Here is a 21642-nt window from a genome sequence, read left to right on the forward strand (position 1 = left end):
AAGCCAGGAGAAGCAAAGGATTTTAGGTCAGGCCTTTGTCTCTCCAGGGTTGTGAAAACCACCAACTATTCCTTTCTCCTGCTACTCATTTGTTATTCATTAAAAACCTCTCTTTATCACCCATGCATGGTTTCTGATTGATTTCCAAATGTTTAATTTTGTTTTTATGCTATCAATTCCATGACAGATTAAAGCCTATTCCGCACACTGGAAAAGCAATTATCAAATATTTTGACTAAAACCACCAAATTTTAGAGCTCAAGAAGATGTTAATTTCATCTTTGAGAACAACACGGTAACTCAACCAAAGTCATGCTTAGCCCAAGTCTGAGAACCATTCTGATAAACAGTAGTAGCTTCTTCCAACGCTTTTGAACTGCCATAATAATCCTTTGCTTTGGTGGTAAGAAAATGTGACTACTACGACTTGTTAGTGACAACAAAAAGCAAATTTCAGCAATGAAATCCTGCCATATATCTGAAATACATACCAACAGAACAAACCCAAATTGAGGCCATCTACAATGTATTCCTCTTTCAAAATCTAAAGTAAATGAATACTTATCTTTCACGTATTCTTTTCAGAAAGCTTTCAAGAAAAAAATATAAACTGTTCTTACCCACCACAGTGAAAAGAACTCTCTATATTATACCTTTTGTTTCTGAATCGGTGATAATTTTAATGACTTCTCATTGGAATTCAGGCTCATCATATGTGTCTGCAAGAAATAAAAAATATGTTCTAAAAAGAATAAAGAGTATATATAAGATTATATATTTACGTATTCTTATATAACAGTTCAGACAGTAATATAATCTACACTCAACTGCATACTAATGATACGAAGATCATAATTAATTGTACTGTATGTCATCTATACTTCAATAAAATAATAAACATATAGCATATAAAAATAAACAAAATGGAAGCAAACCCCTTTTAATGCAAGGAACATCACATGTATTCAACACACAAATATGAATACACGATGAACTAAAATCCAAACACATCTATATCGATAAATGAGCAAACCAATACCATATTTAAGACATCAGTAGTTTCTCCAAGGCTTTCTGAATCTCCGGCTGAAGAATTGTCTGCTTCTTTCCCTTTGGCCATTTTATCACGAAAATAATCTGATTAAAAGGGAAAAGAGAAAACCAGCTTTCAGTGGAAAATTGAAAGACACCTGGACAATAAGTTATTCTCTAATATAAAGTGCAGGCATAATTTTACTGAAGTCCTTTAACCTCATGTTAAGGGAACTGAACAGAATTCATTCACAGTGATAAGAGGTTTTAAAGTCTCTTTCTGAAAGTTTAAAGACTTCAGTGCTGGTGAGATAGGAAGTGCTTCGTTCATATGAACAGGCAAACCTTTGGGAGAACTACTACCCAGGTATCAACCACTGTAACAGTGAGTCCCCAAAAAGGGCCCTGGTGACCCACATCCTCCCGAAATGGGGCCCCTTATGTCGTTCCTTTCCACATTTTACCAGGTAGTTCTATATGGCCAACAAAACAAAGCAGCCATAATTGTGATGTTACCACAGTTTGTATGTCTGTCTTTCGTGCATCACTTTCTCTGGGGGGAAGCCATGCTAGGAGCATTCCTAGGGAGAAGCCCACGTGCTGAGGAAGTAAAACCTCCTGCCAATGGCCATGCGGGGCAGCACAGAAGAGCATCCTATAGCCCCAGTGGAGCCTTCGGGTGACTCCAGCCCCAACTGACAGCATGATTGCACCTGCATGAAATGCTCTGGGCCAGAACCCCTCAGCTAGGCTGCTCCTCAATTCTTGACCCTCACAAACTCTGTGAGATGAGTTTTAAGGCCACTTGTTACGTGTAAAATCAGATAGCTAGTACAAGCACCTAGAAATGTTCATGGAAAACTACAAGGTTATTATGTCATCGAGCAGGTAACTAAAACTTAACGAGCTCTCCTTGATCTTACATTTTTCTCAATTACTACAATCCCGTTTAGCACCCACATATTTGAGAGGAGCTCCTAAATGAAGTCCTTGCTAAAAATGCCAGTCCCCACTGATCTTGCCGTTGTAAATTCATTCAGTGCAAAGGAGCAAATAATCCATTTGTGCTTATTTCGTGTGCGGCGCTATGTGCAAGATAATCAACTTAATTAACGGCTCACTCTGGATGAGCTTATCATCTAAAGGGAATATAAAATATAGGATACACTGGCATGAAAAATCACATCCAAATGCTGCGAATCAGGAAACGTTTCACTAAAGAGGTGCGCGGAAGAGTGAGTAGAATCCTGGGAGGTGGAGGCGGACAGAGAAGAAAGGGAAGCCCCATGCTAACAGAAGCAGCAGCGATGGCTTGTACTAAAGGCTGGCCATGTGCTGGGAATACATGCTTTCGCACATGTCACGTGACCTCCATGACAACAAGAGAGGTAAGCAGAGTGTCCCCATACTTCATAAAGGAATAAATGAAGTACCAAGTGTCGGTCTTGACACTTGACTTGACTTTACAGCCTTTTCTACCAAGTCTGACTGTGAAGACCTCTGTTTGATCAAAATTAAGAGTTGGGAAACTTCCCCTGTAAGAGGCCATCTAGTAAATATTTCAGGCTTTGTGGCCACACAGTCTCCGCCCTAATGACTCAAACTCTGCTGTTGTCGTGTAAGAGCAGCCAAAGGCACTACATAAAGGAATGGCGTGATGGGGCTCCAATAAAACTTTGTATACAAAAACAAGTGGCTGGCTAGACGTGGCTCACTTTACAGACCGGTGACCTGCATTAAGGTTTTAAGAAAAAGATTACTGAGAGATGGAGCTACAAAAGCAGGTGGCAGTTACATGGGGAAACTCACATTTATCTTCACAAATATTATGGATATCAGAAGCCACTGGAGCAGAGGAGAACTAAAACTGTGCCTGAGGAAGATTAATGTAGAAAGTTCTAAATGGGATAGACTGGAGAGGGCAGAGAATGGAGGTTTGGAAAAACTGATAGTAGATCACTGAAGCTCACGGGCCTTGCCTTATACTTGACGAAGGAAACAGAAGTCATCAGACCTGATCTGCCTTATCTTCCCCCCAAAAAATGTACACATTTACTTCCATTTTCCTGTTGAAATACAGGATGTGTCTTTCCTCTTACCAAAGACTGCTCTGTATGCCAGCACCACTGTGATGTTCATGTTCATACTTTCTCTCTCTCTCTCTCTCTCTCTCTCTCTCTCTCTCTCGGGCTATTGGTCAGTCTGGGACTACTGGCTCACATCCATTAGCATACAAAAATGCTCTACTATTTCTCATTGACCCTGCATCTCCCTCGAGCTGCCAGCCCTTTTCTCTGCTCCTCTTAATGACCAAAATTGGCAAAGGAATTTTCTACATTCATGCCTCAACTCTTTGCCCTCTGGCTTCTGCTCTTATCTCCCCCTGAAGCTACTCTTGTCAAGATCAAGGACACTCTCCACAAACCCAAATCCATGGGATGCTTCTTTGAGCTTCCTCCTTGACCTCTGACCAGTACTTGGAATTCACGACCCTACTCTCCCCTGGTTCCCTTCCTCTTACCCTTCTAGCTGGTGGGGCCGAGCAAAGTTTCTTTGCCGCCAGCTCTTCCTCCCCTACCCTCAAAATGTTAGATGTTCTTCAGGTCAAACCCTGGGCTCTCTTCTCGTGCTACTCTGCTATCTAACAGGTGCTTTCACCAAGTCCCACAGACTGTAAATACCAATTCTGTGTTGTTGGGTTCCAAATGTATCTCCCTGGTTCAGACCTCTCTTCTGAACTTTAGGCTGGCATCTTCAACTGCCTCCTCCATATTTCTGCTTCGATGTTTTGCAGCAAGCTTGATTTTTTTTTCCCTCAAGCTTGTCAACCATGCTTTTGCCCAGGAATCGTTCTGGATTCTTCCCTTTCCTTCACCTCCATGTGTAAATTCAGGTAGTTCTAGGTCTCAAATGCACTTCCAATCTGCCCCCTTCTCTCCATCTTCACAGCAACCTGGACCACACACCATCCTCTCTTGCAATGGGCTCTTGAGTATGCTTCCTACCTTTAGTCCTTCCTCCCTACAATCCACACAGAGGCAAAAGTGAGCATCTTAAAATGTAAACTGGACTGGAGGACATCACTCCACTGATTAAAAACCTTTAATGACTTTGTATTGCACTTAAGAAAAACAAACAGGCTTCTCACGGCCTATAAAATCATGAATACTTTTTTCACTCTTCTCTCCAACATCTTATCTAGCCTTTTCCTGCACTCTCTAGCTCCAACAGTCTTCTTTCCTTTTCTTATAAACTGCCTCCAAACCTTTGCCTCTATTACTTTCTTTGCCTAGAATGCACATAACCTCTCTCTTCATGTGGCTTTCTTATCCTTTATGTTTTAGCTTAAATGTTACCTTCTCAGCAAGGTCTTCCCTGACCTTCCTCCCTTCACGATAAACACTGAAGTCTGCAAGTAATTTAGAAGAGGTCCTGTTATATGTTAGATATAACTTGCAGCATACTTTTAAGACAGTTTCAGCGAACAGTCACAAAAAGATAAGGAGTAGCTTTTCCTTTGGCTCTAGCTATAACTCTGTATATGTTCATATTCAGATCTCTTGAAGTGAGAAACAACTTCCTCCAAACCACAAACTTCTCTTTTCCTTGTACAAATTGTTGTCAGACTCCACTTTTTCCATGTACAGGCCTGAAAGGTGCCAGTGACGCTTACCTCAAAGCAAAGCATAAAAAAGTTCTCTGTGAGATGCAAGGAACTGGCTCATTATCAGGGGCGCCTGGGCGGCTCCGTCGGTTAAGTCTCTGACTCTTGGTTTTGGCTCAGGTCATGACCTCAGGGTCCTGGGATCAGCATGGATCATATTTGAGATCCTCTCCCCCTACCCCTCCCCACACTCGCACACACACACCCTCTCTCTCTCTCTCAAAACAAATAAAATAAACGTTTGGAAAAAATACAGTAAGAAACTGGCTCATGATCAAGGTTCTAGCTGTAGATAATATTCTATTCTCACGGTGCACACCTCTTGCTTTTACTACTTCAACTTTTGATCCCAAAATACTAAAATTTATCTGTGCCATGGTTCTTAATCACAGGTGCCCAGATCATCTTAATTCCAAACCTACTGTTTATTCTAATCTCTTGACCCTGGCTTCTTGTACTGCCCCTACTATTCAAGCATGTGCCCTGCAATAATACAAACACACTCCTAAGATACACAAATGCCTGTAAACAAAATTCTTTTCAAGAGGTGTATAATAATTGAAGAGCTGGGATTACAATTTAAAATACAATGTGTATCTATAAGGCAGTGAGGTAGAAGTGTTAATAATAACCAACTATAAAGAGCTTCCTAGAAGTGCTAGGCTCAATGGTAAGTATTTTATATACCTTATTTAACCTCAATCACTCTAAAGGAGTATTACTATACCCACTTTAAAGATAGGAAAACTAAGGGTTAGAGGAATTAAGTAACTTTCCCAAAGTCACTGACACAGTTAATAAATGTCATCTGACCCCAGCTCTACTTAACTCCATGCCCCATGCTCTTTTTTTCTTTTTTGTCTTCTTTTTCTTGAGAGAGCACGTGTGTGCACGCATGCATACAGGTGAGGGCAGGGGAGGGTTAGGAGCAGAGGGAGAGGGAGAAAATCTTAAGAGGGCTCCATGCTGGGCAGAGCTCAATCCCACAACCCCAAGATCATGACCTGAGCTGAAATCAAGAGTTAGAAGCTTAACCAACTGAGCCACCCAGGTGCCCCCATGTCCCATGTTCTTGACCACTATGGTATACTGCCTAAATTCAAGACTTCACATAGGTCCAGAAGATCCACATTCAAATCTGACTCTCTTCATTTATAGGCTGAGTGACCTTGGCCAAGTCACTCAGTCTTTTCAAGCCTTGCTTCTCTCATCTACCAAAATGAAGAGTTTAGAACTCCCACGGATTTCACAGAGTTGCTTCAGGTTTAAAGGAGATAAGGTAAGAGAAGGTATTACATATTCTATGCATTGCTCTATAAAAATATGCCGCTATTATTATGGGGTTTTTAGGGTCACTAGTAATGCTTTATATTTATAAGAGTAATCTGGACTGGAACTTGAACGAGAGATGTCAGCCTCCAACTAGGAAGAAAACAATTTAATTTGCAAGAACATCCTAACATAAATATGACACTAATAGGCAAAAAAGGGACCCTTTTCCTGTGAGCAGACAGGATATCAGCTGTTACCTGGTTCCACTAGTTGCACGGGGTCCTCCTTTTCAAGTATCATTTTCCCTGGCCAATTACCTGCAGACATATAGAAAGGGACTGGGGTGGGGGAAAAGCTAACAGGTGGCACAGAAGTTCCTTCAATTGGAGGTAGTGTTCGTGTCATTTGAAAAGCATCAGGCGATCTCTCCTTAAAATAAACAGGTTAAATAAACTGTTACATGATATTATATGTTTAGTATTGACAGAAACTACCCCCCAGCTACTAAAAATATTTAAGAGAGAGACTTCAAAGTTGCCCACTGTCCCACATTCATCTTTAAATTATCACCAAGGACTCAAAAATGTTTTGTTCTGTCATCTCTGTATCTAAGTTGCTCTAAATTGTTAATTTAGAAGCCCGTTTTTCACACAATGGGTAAAAGTGTATGTATATTCTCTCTGCTTTCCTTGGGAAACAAAAAATTAGTCACAAGACCTAAAAAACAATAACTACAAAATACTGCTATTTCTCAGTCTTTCCATATGTACTTTTTCATAACCAAAAGCCAAACTTAACCTTTTTACTTCCAAGGGAATATGTTTTGGAACTTAAAGTAACTTTTTAAAAAAGGGATGTCTCCTTTAAATATTATTTGGCATTTTCTTTTTGTTTTTTTAAATACAACTGCCATCAAAACAATAATTTTAAAGCAGAATGAGAACCTCTAAATTTAAGCTAGAAAGAACATTCCCTATCTTGAACTGCAGTCCTTATTTCTGTTTCCCACATTTCATTGTTTATAGTGTAGAACCTTCCACGGCTCACGAGGTGTAACTAAAAGATAAAAAGCAAAGTAAAAGTCAATCCATATAGAGTTGAGAAAATAATTCAGCATTCAACCTGAAGTATGAAGATAGGCCTCTAAAAGGATGCTTTGTATCTTTGCTTTGTATCCACTCTCTATTAACTCAAGGTTATCCATGATTATTTGAATTTTCTCACTTGTGTGTTGAACAGCTTAACTCTGAATTTGCTTTAAGTTTGTAAGCCTCCAACTCTAACCATTTTATTTAGTAAATCTATCTTAAAAGACCCTTTTTGGTTTAAAAAGAAAATGAATTTTTTCCCATTCTGTTTGCAGGGCCATGATATAGAACTGGCCACAAGCCTATACCCTCTCTCTTCGCCGCACACGTGCTGGTAGAGTTCTGTGCAGTACACTGCCTGGGCTCAGATCGCTGAGGAGCAGAGAAGGCGCTGCAGGAAAGTAAGAATCGTTGCTTTCTTCTAACTCCAATTCTTCTGTCCCGCCAGGTCGCGGAGTGGCAAAAACAAGTGTGTGGCATCCACCACAAGCCACCTGTAGCATTAAACCACAGATTGATTAATCAACATTGGTTTCAAACACAAATAGGTTTTTAACAGTTTTCAGCTACAAAACATTTACTTAGTGGTAAACTTCCTAGGTAGGCAGCCATCTCCTCTCCTCCCAAATACATACACACACACACAGACACACACACACTAATGTGTCTTCTTTAAACACTACAATTGAAAATTAGAACAAGTTTACACACCATTTTCCTTCCAATTCTGTTTCTCCTCATAAAGTTGAGAAAATGCTATTTTAATCTGAGAGTAACATGAACACCTTGAAAAAATCACCCAGAGAAGTTCTACTTGGAAAAAAAGTGATCCAAGAGGAAATCAACCTCTTGGGATAATTATATCTCCAAACCTTTTTCTTTACATGAACACTTTTGAAGTTCAATGCTTTAAAGTTCTTAGAGCAAAATGTAACCATGCATGATGGTGGAACATGAAAATTAAACCAACATTCAAAGAATTTTGAGAAATAACTGATTTTCAATAAAATGCCTAAAAAACCATTGTGTAGTATTTGTAATACACAGATTTTTTAAAGCAACCTTATAGTGTTCTTCACAGTGATTATAAGAACGCATACTCTGAACCTTTCCTTCATAACATTGTGAAATTATTATTACTATTTTAAATAAGCCTCAGTAATATCTAATTCAACAAATATTTATAGGTGATTGTCAGATACTCTGCTGGCTGCTGGAGGAGACAACAAGCTTTCAGGCATGGCACATTTCTGGTTCTCAAGAGACACAGGGGAGCAAAGCAGGAGAGTCAAGATTAGGGTGAAAAGGACAATGTTCAAAGGAGAATTAGGAAAGGGACAGATTTTCTGAGTGGCATGATGTCTGACATTTGGCTTTTAGGAAATGAGTATACTCATTAGATATAGGCATGATATTCTTTCACACAAACATAAAAGTACCTATTTTCTATGAAATACTGCAAGACTCAAATATAGGAATATGACAATGTAAACAGGGAAATGTTATGTCCTTACCAATTGAACTATAAATCTCAAAAAATTGGAGCACAAAGTGGGAATGAACTGATTGGTAAAATTCTCCAGTCCAAGTCCTAATTTTCCATGTCGACCATCCCCAAAAGTATACATGAGACCTAAATCTAAAATGCAAAAAAAAAAAAAAAGAGAGAATTATAAAGACTTACTTGTATGGACCTATTTGTATATAAATATATCTACTTATTTCTTACGTTGCAATTATAATTTCCCCCTCAAATGCTGCACCAAGTTTACTCTGACCCATTGATATTTCCACACTCTCTATGGTCTCTGTGGTCCTGCACGAAACACTAGGCAATAGATACTCTGAGAATAAATCACTAAGCCGTTGGTGGCTTGTGAATTTGAAGCCCAGTCGTGTGAGGACTGTGTGGAACAGCAGCAACCCAGCATGAGCTATCTCTAGATACGCACCATCTTCTCCGGGGGAAGGAGATTTTTGGAGTCTGACCCCCTATGTCCCAATACAATCTAGTGGAAAAACACTCAGGTCTCTCAACCTTGGCACCCTGGACATTTAATGCCAGGTAATTCTTGGTTGTGTGGGTCTGTCCTGTGCCCTGCAGGATGTTCAGCAGCATCCTTGGCTCCTACCTACTAAATGTCCATAAAACACCCTGCCTCTGCAGTTGGGACAATCAAAAAACGTCTCCACTGTTGTGTATCGTGGGGCAACAAGATGGCCACTGGTGGAAAACTAGTGGCTCAGATCAATCCAACTGTCTCTTTCACTAAGTCAGCTCTGGGGCTGTGGAAGCTGCTGAGGGAAGTGCCGTAAATCAACCCCGGTGACTAGCCCCCATAGCAATGGCAAGGCCTCTACGGTCCACAATAATGTAAGGGGTCTTCCTGCTGCTCCCCAGTTCACCCCTCTGCCCACTGCCAGAGCAACTATTCCAAACCTTCAGTACTCTTCTCAGGCCCTCCTTCACCCCCACTCTCTCAACTGGCGGAAAGTGCCATGGAAGCAGAAGGAAGGAAAGGGGGCCAGGATGGTTGCCGAAGAGGCGGAGTTTCCTTCTGGTCTGGGGATTAGAGGAGGCTTTTAAACAGACCTGAAGGATGATTAAGGTTTTAGCTGCAGGAAAACACATACAAATGCTTTGAATCAAGAGAGAACATAACACAGTTAAGAAACTGAAAGGCAACCAGTGTGCTTGGAGCACAAAGGGGACAGTGGTATGAGAGGAGTCTGAAGAGGTAGGAAAGAACCATACCACAGAGGACCCTGTTGGTTCATATTAAGAATTTCTGAACTCTATCTTAATGGCAATACATTGAATGAATGGTTTTAAGCCAGGAAATGGTAAGATCACATCTGGGAACTTCTAGTTTAAGATGGTAAAGTAATCTCATACTAATAAAATCCAAGAGAACCAAAGGAAAAATGCTGAGAAATAATAACATAATTCAGTAAGTGTCAAGCTCAGAAATTAATACAGAGGGGTGAATGGGTGACGTGGTCGGATAAGTGTTTGAGTCTTGGTTTCAGCTCAGGTTGTGATCTCAAAGTTAGATGAGATTAAACCCTGTGTTGGGCTCTGTGCTCGGCATGGAGTCTGCTTTAGATTCTCTCTCCCTCTGCCCCTCCTGCTTATGCACTTGTCCCGTCTCACTCACTGCTCTTTTTCAAATAAAGAAATCTTTAAAAAAAACTAATAGGTAGAAAAGATCCCCTATTAATAAACAATAACCATATTTAAACCCCAAATTTAGACTCTTTTTTTTTTAAAGATTTTATTTATTTATTTGACAGACAGAGATCACAAGCAGGCAGACAGGCAGGCAGAGAGAGGGAGAGGAGGAAGCAGGCTCCCTGCAGAGCAGAGAGCCCGATGCGGGACTCGATCCCAGGACCCTGAGATCATGACCTGAGCCGAAGGCAGCGGCTTAACCCACTGAGCCACCCAGGCGCCCCCCAAATTTAGACTCTTATAATTCTTATCATCAGCTACTTATTTCCCTTCTTTATATACATTCCTTATCATTCTTTTCTCTTCTTCTTCCTCTTTTGACCCTTGATTTCTTTACCCGAAGTGCTAATTTGTAGGCTTTGTGTTTTAACTTGATTATCTTTACCAGAAAAGATAAACTCTGATCCAAGCTACCTGATTGCACTTCCAACTTGAAAACTTTTGTAAACCACAAGTCACTGGCTACATAATGCGGAACTGGTAAGAACTTACAGATAACTCACTACACACCTCTCATTAGTCCTGGAAAAAAAATTCATAACACCTTTCTCCTGAGAAAGCTTTATGAGCAAAAAGCAAGCAAAAGTAATGTTCAATTGTTTGTACTATAAGTTCTTTCATCAGGGGAAATAGTAGTATGAAAGTTTAACCAAATAATCTAATTGTGTGTTAGATGAGCCATAAAAAGTATGTATTTCCCATCAAAGGCAATTTAGAGTTGATGAAAAATAGCAGTTTAAGGACAGTGAATTGACATTAGGACTTTGCAGTAAGGGATATATATCAACAATTCTTCTGGGACTATGAATGAATAATAATTCTCTACATTCTATATAGTTCTATTTCATGCTATATTAACATGGACATTGATACTTGAAAATGGGCAGGTAGTTCTCTCTGAAAGGCTCTTTAGGGAAGGAGTAACAGTGTATGGTAGTATACATTGTATTTGTGGATTACTCGTTGTCCCAACTAGATACCATTAGATGAGTTCCATTTAGCAGTAGCTTTTTTAGAAAGAAGGAAACAAATGAAGAAATATAAGTATATAGTTTATTTCAAAATACTCTATGATTTCTGCCTTTTTAATGCTTTACTTCATTTGCAGATAGAAATAGTGAATTACAGGGGCTTTTGTTCCAAAGCAATCACAACTGTGGAGTCTAACAATTACCTACAGGGAGAGAGTTATTTCTAGAGTAGAATCTTTACTGAGTCCGTAGGTTGAGAAGTAGGCCCAAAGCAGTGTCTCCCTGGATAAAGGAGAAAGTACAGAGCAAAGGGTCTAGGGAAGCCAGGTATCTGCCTAGTGCCCTTTGAGGTGCCTTTCTATCCCTGCAGAGGAAGTAGCGAAGAGTCACTCCTGAAAACGCCTCCTAGTGGCAAAAGCTTCACAGGCATTAACTCAGCCTGTACATAGCTGGGTCAGACTGAAGATGGACAACAATTTAAAGTTCTTCTCCGAGTTAAGAGCCTTCAAACTGATGCAGTTTCAAAAAGATTCCAGCCTTCTGCCAAAGTATAATATGATATTACCTCTGACAACACTGACTTGTTTTGAGGTTCTAATCTTTAGATCATTTATACTGATTTGAAATTGAACTAAAATATTAAAAAAGAGTTTACAATTTTACACTTTGGCATATTAAACAAGAACTTCCATTTTCTCAGTCACTGATTCCTTTGCTTACTCTAGATACATTCATTCCACACAGTTTGTATTTTGTAGTAAAACATACCCCATTCTAGATATATGTAACAGAAATTCTCATCTATACCTGTTATCAGAGCTGTGTGATTTTCTCCACAGGAAATAGAACTTATTTTCTGATCCGTAATATGCTCAATGACTTTGGGTACTGAAGTTTCAAAAAGAAAGGTACCAAGACCCAGCTGACCAAACTGTCCGAGCCCAAAGGTATACACCGCTCTCTCTGAAAGGGAATGAGCAAATATAAGAAAAAGATTGTAGGGAAGCAGAAACTGTCACCATCATATCTAGAAAACTGGACATTCAAACTTTCTTAATGAAAGTTAGGTGCCTCTGAAATACCCATGTAAGAATACTGAATACTTAGGTATACATTCTCAATGATGAAGGAGAAGAAAAAAGCTATGGCATGGGGCCTGATTTTACCTTTTACATATAACCATAAAAAGAGTTGTTAAAGACACATCAGTCAGTGAACTACCTAACATGTCCCTATAAATTACCACTTAGCTCTTTAAAAATAGCATCAGTTGTCATTAAGCTAATTCCTTTCATTACCTTAAAAAAGTGGGGGGGGGGCAGTGGGGCACCTGGGTGGCTCAGTCGTTAAGCATCTGCCCCTCAGGTCATGATCCCAGAGTCTTAGGATCCAGGATCCCTGTTCAGTGGGAAGCCTGTTTCTCCTTCTCCCACTTCCCCTGCTTGTGTTCCCTCTCTCGCTGTCTGTGTGTGTGTGTGTCAAATAAATGAATAAAATCTAAAACAAACAGAGTAGTGTTTCCTACAGAAAAACTCCTACTTCTCAAAAATAGTTTAACAGAACAATCTATTTTGTAAAACAATTTCAGAGGAGAATTTGCATGAGAATTGAAACTTACTATAGATATACTTTATTAACTCACAGGTAAAGCTCTTTTACTAGGAAGTGCAGTAATAATGAAAGGGGGACAAAAGCTTTTCCTTTATATTAACGTTTTTTAAGTGACTCCAAAGGACCTCCAATAACTTATTAAACATTAGCTCACATGTTCTCGAGAGATGGAAAAGCACAAAAACAGGATAAGTGAGTGGTGATGAAAGGGTCCCTTTACACAACTCTGGCTGGCCCTGAGTCAGGAAGCATGATCTCTTCTCCAAAGCCCCACACATCACCTTTCCATGCTACAGAAGGAAGAGGAAGAGCTTTGGTTTCAGGGAGGAGTCCACACCTCCATTATTACTAGAGGCGGAAAGCAGGCCAGTTACCTAAACTCTCTGATGTTATAATTCCTAACAGGGTTGCTGGGAGGCTTACATGAAAAAACATTCAGGCAGATTTTAACACACACTAGGAAATTTTTTTTATAAGATTTTATTTATTTATTTGACACAGAAAGATCACAAGTAGGCAGAGAGGCAGGCAGAGAGAGAGGGGGGAAGCAGGCTCCCCGCTGAGCAGAGAGCCTGATGCGGGACTCGATCCCAGGACCCTGAGATCATGACCTGAGCCGAAGGCAGCGGCTTAACCCACTGAGCCACCCAGGTGCCCCAGGACATTTTGTTTTAAGAACATTTTTCAATTAGCAATAATCGCGCCTCGGATAAACCTCATTGGCTACGATACTGCCACTGCGCAAAGCTTTAAGAACATTTTTCTAAAAACTAACTAATCAACTCATCTCATTTCTGACAGTGGAGGATCCTGAGGAAAACACAACTATCTACTGTCATATGGTTTTACATTCTTCCTGTCTAATAACACTTCACAAATAAGCCAGAGAGCTCATACCTCTTAAAGAAAATAGGCTGTGTCAAGGATATGAAGCCACACTGAGGCTATGGCAAAACATCCTTATTTTAATGTAAAAATTAGTATAATAACCGTATGGCATGTCACCAGTTCCGAATGTCGGATTAATAGTAGAATGCTGGGTAAATGAAAACAAGTGTCCATCTCTAGCTGGCCAATAACCACTTTAGGTTACGTGGGCTATCTGAGATGAGCCTGTGAAATGAGGCCATATAGGCAGCCTGAATCACGTGATAAAACTTTTGCTCCTTACCCTGTTGGGTTTGCTTTCAGGTACTGGGCTGATCAGCAGCAATGACACTTCGAAAAAATTCTTTAATTATTTTTATTAACATATAATGTATTATTTGCCCCAGGGATACAGGTCTGTGAATCGTCAGGCTTACACATTTCACAGCACTCACCATATCACATGCCCTCCCCAATGTCCATAACCCCACCACACTCTCCATATCCCCCTCCCCCCAGCAACACTCAGTTTGTCAGATTATGAGTCTCATGGTTTGTCTCTCTCTTTTTTTTTTTTAATGACCTAACATTCTTTTTTTTTAAACATGTAACAACTAATAATTTTTGGTCTCATCACCTTTGTAACATTTAACAATGTAATTCGATGCTAACAAATGATACCCTATTAGGAAAACAGGTTTTAGTAGGTGGCTTCATATGAATACTACTCTAGTTTCTCAGAATACATTTGATTTCATGAACAGTAACTTGTTGCCCTGTAGAGATCATGAGTTTGTCCAAATATAATCTAGAGGGGCGCCTGGGTGGCTCAGTGGGTTAAAGTCTCTGCCTTTAGCTCAGGTCATGATCCCAAGGTCCTGAGATGGAGCCCCGCGTCGGGCTCTCTGCTCAGCAGGGAGACTGCTTTCCCCCCACCTCTCTCTGCCTACTTGTGATCTCTGTCAAATAAAATCTTTAAAAATATATATAATCTAGAAAAGCTAAGTTCTTATTTTTCCTTGGGATCCAGACTTCACTGTGGACCCTATCTTACAACCAGGACTTTCTTGGCTTTTGCTAACGCTGACGAAGACATACATCTATCACTCTGCCTCACTTACCCTTTCTCAACAGTCCACTGTTTCCCTGATTCAAAGGAGAAACTAATCATAGCATCGCCACAACCAGTAGTTTAATTTTCTCACCTCTTATGGTCACATGGAGTATTACATTTTAAATAAATTCACTGGCAATGAACTAATTTAAATTATCTTTGAAGTATTTTAATGAATGGTACCCAGAAATATTTTAAGATCAGAGTTATAGACAAAAGGAAAAACAATGCTAGGGAAGGCCGCCCCATAAAATCATCTAATTCAAACCCTTTCCTTTGGTGAAGGGAAAGCTCTAGAACAGATGGTTAGCTATTCTTTCTTTAAGGTCTTCAAAGTATCCTATAACTCTTAGGTATTCCATTTAGTACTTAGTCAAACTAATAATCAGTATGTGCTTCAGGTCCACTTCTTCATCAGTTAGGACTAACTATTATATCCATACTGTACTCCAGAACACAGCTTTCTCACCAGGGCTGGCTCATAATAAAGCTCTCACAGGTCCATGGGGAAATGTGAAAAATAGGCAAAGCAGTAAACTTTCCATAGAGATAAGTGAATATAATTTAAGAGGGTGTCTTTTACAATAAAATTGAGAGCTCCTTAATTTTTATTTTGAAATGCCCCTTTATTTATGATATAACGGTGAAAAGGTTGCGTTTGACCTGCAATGCCCTCATTTAGTCAAATGCAAATCAGAAGATCGCAACCATATGCTGGTCTTCATATTTGTGTCACAAGATTAAAAAACTTAAAATACAATAACTTTACTAGTCTGTGAGATCCCAAAGTCTGCAAAAATCTAGAGAGAATAATTTCTGGCAACATAGTTTTTAACCTCAAAATTAAGTCCACAAAAAGCTAAACGTCTATAATATTTCAAAAAAACCCCACACTTCTGTGTATTTTAAACTTCTAAGCATAATTAAAAGTAACATGGATTATCTGGGTGCTCATTTTATGTAACAATACTTTATAATATATAGTTGAGATGTTATTTTTATATAATCGACATTTGTGTTCTTTAGACTAACCTTCAGTCACCTAATAAATGTTTGTTTAAACTAGAGAAATTATAGAACACATAAAGAATAAGTTGAACTTCTGCCTACCGAATGCATTTTCAGATAATTTATAAAGATTAATTTCTAAGTTTAATTCCTAAAATAAATCTTCTTAAAAATATATGAAAATCCATTTTGTTAACAGAAATTCAAAGAAATCTTAAACCTCAGAATTATTTCCAAATATAGAATGGAAACCTTGGAAAAAAATTATTTCTAACTTGGAAACAGATTCCATCTGGGAATTGTAATTCTGGGAAATCACCACTTAAAAAGCATGACTTGGACTAAAACAAAAAGCCAAGGAAAAGCGATGTAAGAGAGGAAAATCGAAAGATAAAATATCGCACAATCACCCAGCAACATTAAGCATATCATCTGAGAACTGGATATTATTCAAAATTTGCCTGCAATACTGCTAACTTTTGGTTACTGAAGATTAAGTGCTGACTTCAGAAACTTGTTAATTTCTTTTGGACCAAAAAAATATAACAATTCACTAGCTGTATTCCCTGTATGCTACTCAAATTAATGCCGAACAAATCTGGAGGCAGCAATTCAGTAAGCATGTTATCAAGTAGTGTGTATATCTTAACATATTGACTGGAATCCTGAAAAATAAAATGTCATACCAAATATAACATTCAGAAGTCAAAATTGACATTGCTAATAAGGTTCTAACTTTCTTTTATTATTTGTAATTTAAAATCTTAACACTTTTTGCTAAATTACTATAATAGAACATAAAAATGCAAAATAAATTACCAAGTTTTATATTCTGAACGTTAGAAAGAGAAGAATTATCAATGATACATAGAAAATAGCATGAACAGGGGAAAGAAGGTATTTCAGGAAAAATTATACCAATTTTAGAGAAATATAGAATACACACACACACACATGAGGAAAACAGTCTATCCTTGAAAACAAGCTAAAAACAATTATCAGCTGCCAAGAAACATGTGAAGATCATGAAAATGTCCATTATGTTGGCAAAAACAATTCCACAAGATTCATTTTTTTCTACTTACAGTTTTATTCCATAGGCCAAAGATGTGTAGAAACTATGGAAATCAAAGCTAGAGATTTTAATGAAAAGAGATGCAAGGCCAGTTTGTAAGCTCCTAGAAGCACAGACTAGGATGGTGGCGCTAGGGGCTGGGAGGGGGAAAGGGGTGCCCCTAATCAATGAGTATAAGGTTTCAGCTTTGCAAGGTAAGGTCTAGAGGTCTGCTGTACAACACTGTGCCTATAGATAACAATACTGTATTAAAGACTTAAAAATCTGTGAGGAGATTGGATCAGATGTTAAGTATTTTATCCCAAAAGAAGAAAATGAATGTAATTTTTTTTTATTAGCCACCCCAGAAAGCAGGGAATGGAGCAGCAGGAGCCACACGTACCTGTGAGAACCACGGTGTGCCCTCCACCACAAGCTACTTGGACCACCTTCTCAGGAATTCCAGGCACCGGCTGGGGCATTCTGTGATTGACCAGCAGCTGATTGGGAAGACCTAACTTCCCAGACTCGGGTTCTCCAAATGTGTATAGTTCTCCCTCCGCTGTTGAAGGAAAAGAACAATGATCAAGGACGGCATAATTATGGACAAAATACTAGTGTTTGGGGTACACATTCTCATGTTCAATAAAAAATTTAGAAAATGACAACTTGATCAGTTTACACTTCCTTAAGATATTTTTACTGTATGGTAAGGAAATCAAGCTAAGATTTTCTTTTCTCCTTGATTATGCTAATCCAATTTCTTTATGAATTCACGACCATCGCTACTAATGAAGTAGAAAATGATTTTAGCTGTTTCACATAGAAACCATCTTACTTCTACTTCCTTTTACAGTAAAGCAAAAATGACTAGACATTAAGCCTCCATTAGGACATGGATTTTGTCTTGTTCACTTGGGTATTCCAAGAACCTAGCAATGTCTGGTATAAGAAATATTCAATGAATTCTTGTGAAATAAAAAATTGCTTTTATGAAACTGGTTTTAAGGAAATGCATTTCTGTGTGAATATGTTGACTGAGCCTTAAAATAGCAGATTTTGCACAATTTAATGGCACTTCCTCCAGATTCTCTTTTATCAAGGAACTCGTGACGTTTAATCACTGTCTTGTCCATACCAACACTACTAACTTGCTCTCTTATTATACTTATCACACTATGACTTGAGCTTCTTGAAAGCAGGAACTTCTTAGAATTCATTTCTATGAACTGAATGGAGTTCTATAAGCAAGAATTTAAAAACCTTTGTAGATATATAACCTAATCTGACAGAGAACCTGTTGCCATTCATGTCAGGAGAGAGGTAACACAGTAAATCTGGTTGTTTATTATGTATTTGTTATTTGCATGTCTCTAAGAGAACGATGATTGGTCACTGACCAACCCCTGGGAATGTGGCCCTTGGAGTGTTATGTTAGTGACTGATGATTTTGTTTTGTAACCCAAACAGCAAATTATGCCAACTGGGGTTCGTTCTTAGGGTTGCTTTGAACAACCATCAACACTGATGATGTACACTTGATGATGTATCAATGTTAAGGGGTCAGAGTTTCAGTCACGGTGAGTAGTTGCTAGCAGGGTGTCCCTACATAATCAGCACTGCCACACAGAAGCCAAAGACCCTGAGAAAAGTGAGCTTCTCTGGGCAGGGACATGACGCACACATCCCTGTAGTTCAAAGCATGTCTTGTGCCGCAAGGACTAGGAAGTGTATGTGAGACTAGCCTGGAGGACACAGATCTCCTTCCAGCCGTTTTTGCTCTGTATCCTTTGCTGTGATAAATCTTAGCTGTGAGTAGAATTCAAGCTATTGCAGCTTGAGAGTTCTCCTAGCAAAACAGAACTTAGGGAAGTTGTGGGACATTCAACACACATAGTATGCACCACTGAAAACTTGGTCAAATACTACAAACCCAGCTCTACTGATTTTCTGGAGTGATCTGCACAGAAAATGAAATTTTTTGAACCACAGCTTTCTAAAAAGTATTTAGCACCAGCACAGAAATGCTCTTCTGGCTCCCTTCCTCTTTTTCCCATGCCTCTTGCCTCTGATATGAAAGGAGTTAGTAGGCCAGATGAGTTTCTTTCCACTTTTGTCTATAAATTCCTGCCGCTCCTCACACCTTAACATGGGTGAATTGTATGGTATGTGAGCTATATATGTCAATAAAGCTGGTCTTGTGTATGTTTTTTTAAAAATTTTTAATATTAGTTTCAGGTGTACTATATGGTGAGTCAACACTTCCATGCACCACCAGGTACTCATCACGACAAGTGCCTTCCTTAATCCCCTTCACCTATTTCACCCACCCCACCTACCTGCCCCCAACCATCAGATTATTCTCTACAGTTAAGAGTCTGATTCTTAATTTCTCTTTTTTCCCCTTTACTCATTTGTCTTCTTTCTTAAATTCCACCCCATAAAGCTGTTTTTTTTAAAGGCATAAATATAAACAAAACAAAAAAGCCCCATGTAATGCCTGTTGGCTAAAATGAGCAATTCCTTGTTTTCCTACTGGCTGAAAGTAGAGTTTAGTCATAAAATTGAATTTGTCAGTTTTGTTAAAATCTAAATAAGACAATGCTCTTGCTTGGGATTTTTGTGTTTTTCTGTTTGTGTTTTTTGTTTGTCTCATAAACAAAATGAGCACTACACCAACCCCAGGAGCCAGAAAGTTGCCAGTTAGTTGGTAGGTAGCACTGCCCCAAGGAACACAGTTAATTGTTCATTCACTTATTCCCTCATTTGACGATATTTATTATTAGTTTGTCCAAGATACAAGCTGATAGAGTGGCAAACAATGGCAGCTGAGTCAGAGTTTGCCCTCTCTTGGTACCATGGTGCTACCAATTCACCAGTAAATCTGAGGGCCACTGGAATGGGTCAGTTAGCACTTTCTAAATCTGAATCTGAGAAGCACAGAATGTAAAACAAAGACTTAGAGATATCTAAAAGGGGCCAGAAAACTATTTCCTCAGGTGTTTTTGCTGTTAAAAAAAACCCACCAATCGAACGATCACACTTCTACCACTCTCTGTGTAGACACAGACTCAAATAAACATTTCAAATATTTAACTAAGGCAGATAAAGGTTGCCAGGGAGCCCCAGAAAGGGAGAGATTGGGGATGCTAAGCAAAGTCTGGCAAAGGAAATCCTGTCTCATACTGAGCAATCTTCCCTTTCCACCTACTCTACACCCCTGCTCTCACCATGAAAGTGTATGACCCCCTTACTGAACCAATAAAAGCAAATTAGCAGGACAAAAGTAGACAAGGTCGAAGTACAGAGGCAAGTGCACCCAAGGGAAAGTGGCCCATAGATCTCATTTCCAATGTCAAGCAATCCAAGAAGTTGAGAACCAAGGTTTAGAAGTTTCTAACATACACATTTTGCTTTTCTAATATTCACAAAAAAAGTTAACGTCTCAGAGAAAGTAAACTCTCATTAAGATGCAGAAAACACTGTGACCCAAAATGGACCACAATTATTTCATGACAGACTGCCATGGCATTATTTCCACAGTATGGTAGAGAATTAGATTTTATTATCAATTGAGTAAACACTTAGAAATAGGAGGTAACATGATGAATCCAAAATGTTCTGTCTTACTTGTTACAAAAGCTGAGTGATAATATCCACAGGAGATCCAGGAGATAGGTTTCCCAACAGTCACTTGTTGCGGGACACACACATTAGTTATATTTTTTAAACCAATTTGCCCTTCAGAATTGTCACCCCACATAAAAAGCTCTCCATCCTCTACAAAGAAAACACAAGGAGGAAAACAAGGTTTTAGGAGGTAGCAAGGCTATCGAGTTATTATATTTCCAACACAGCACTTATTCTTTAATTCAGAAAAACTATGTGTCTTGATAGAAAAGTGCTACTAAGACATTCACACCAGCTAGCTGCATAAGAGTTCAATTTTAACAGGAAAGGCTTCTAGGATAATAAAGGACAGAGGATAACATGATGTAAATCGTGTCCATATTTTTATCTCAACAGCAAAGACAGAATCTTCTTTCCTTTTCTTAGTTTACCATCTCCAAACAGCAAATGTTTCTTCCTCTCAAGCACTCAGACTGCAAACGAACTGAACAACAGCATAAGCAGCCCTGGACCTTTCCTGGGCAAGTCCCTGGTCAAAACGGCCTGGAGGACCTTACTCTTAAGAACACTATATAAACGTTTTAATGTTTTGAAGAAAAACAAAAAAGAAAAAGAAATGCAGTTCAGGGTGGGGTTTTTTTGTTTTGTTTTGTTTTGTTTTACAATTTATCCTTGAAAACACACACTGCAGCTTCAGAGATTAGGGAGCCACCTGAGCACACAGAGCATCTCCAGAATGCAGCAGCTTGTGCTCTTTCTGATTAGGGTTTCAAGGGAAGGAGAAATGAAACTAGGCAAAATATTTTAGGAAGGAAATTATCAAGACTTAGGTCTTTTAATTCATTTAAATTTTTTAAAACGTTGAAGTGGTTTAATAATAAGCCAAATTAAAGGAAAATGGAAAATCAGAACCATAAGGACATCGAGAGGCTAAGTGGACAGTGGACGGTACTGTGGGCGCGGTGCTGCCATGTGACTCCAGCCCTCCTGGCAGCTGGAGTGGCACCAGGGGCCACTCAGCTCCCCTACTGGAGTGGAGAAGCCCACTGTAGCTCCTTCACAGACACCGTGGGTACCTTGGCTCCCATGTTAAAGACAT

General features: G+C 39.1%; 1 protein-coding gene and 1 non-coding gene across 9 annotated transcripts in view; both read right to left on the reverse strand.

The window, feature by feature from the left end:
- The window catches only part of RPGR (retinitis pigmentosa GTPase regulator), an 85722-nt gene that overhangs the window by 56589 nt on the left and 7491 nt on the right, over positions 1-21642 (reverse strand). For all 8 annotated transcript variants that reach the window (XM_032329851.1, XM_032329849.1, XM_032329847.1 and 5 more), the window contains exons 6-13: positions 20544-20693; positions 17317-17475; positions 12067-12222; positions 8571-8695; positions 7365-7550; positions 6226-6397; positions 1040-1137; positions 654-719 (exon numbers count right to left, since the gene is read on the reverse strand). In XM_032329851.1, the coding sequence (XP_032185742.1) occupies positions 654-719; positions 1040-1137; positions 6226-6397; positions 7365-7550; positions 8571-8695; positions 12067-12222; positions 17317-17475; positions 20544-20693 (1112 nt within the window). The remainder of the gene's footprint in view (positions 1-653; positions 720-1039; positions 1138-6225; positions 6398-7364; positions 7551-8570; positions 8696-12066; positions 12223-17316; positions 17476-20543; positions 20694-21642) is intronic.
- LOC116583867 lies at positions 13486-13619 on the reverse strand. The gene has a single exon (XR_004282950.1). It is a non-coding gene; the product is annotated as a U4 spliceosomal RNA (small nuclear RNA).

This window comes from Mustela erminea, chromosome X (genome assembly GCF_009829155.1).
Source record: "Mustela erminea isolate mMusErm1 chromosome X, mMusErm1.Pri, whole genome shotgun sequence".
Classification (NCBI taxonomy): Eukaryota; Metazoa; Chordata; class Mammalia; order Carnivora; family Mustelidae; genus Mustela; species Mustela erminea.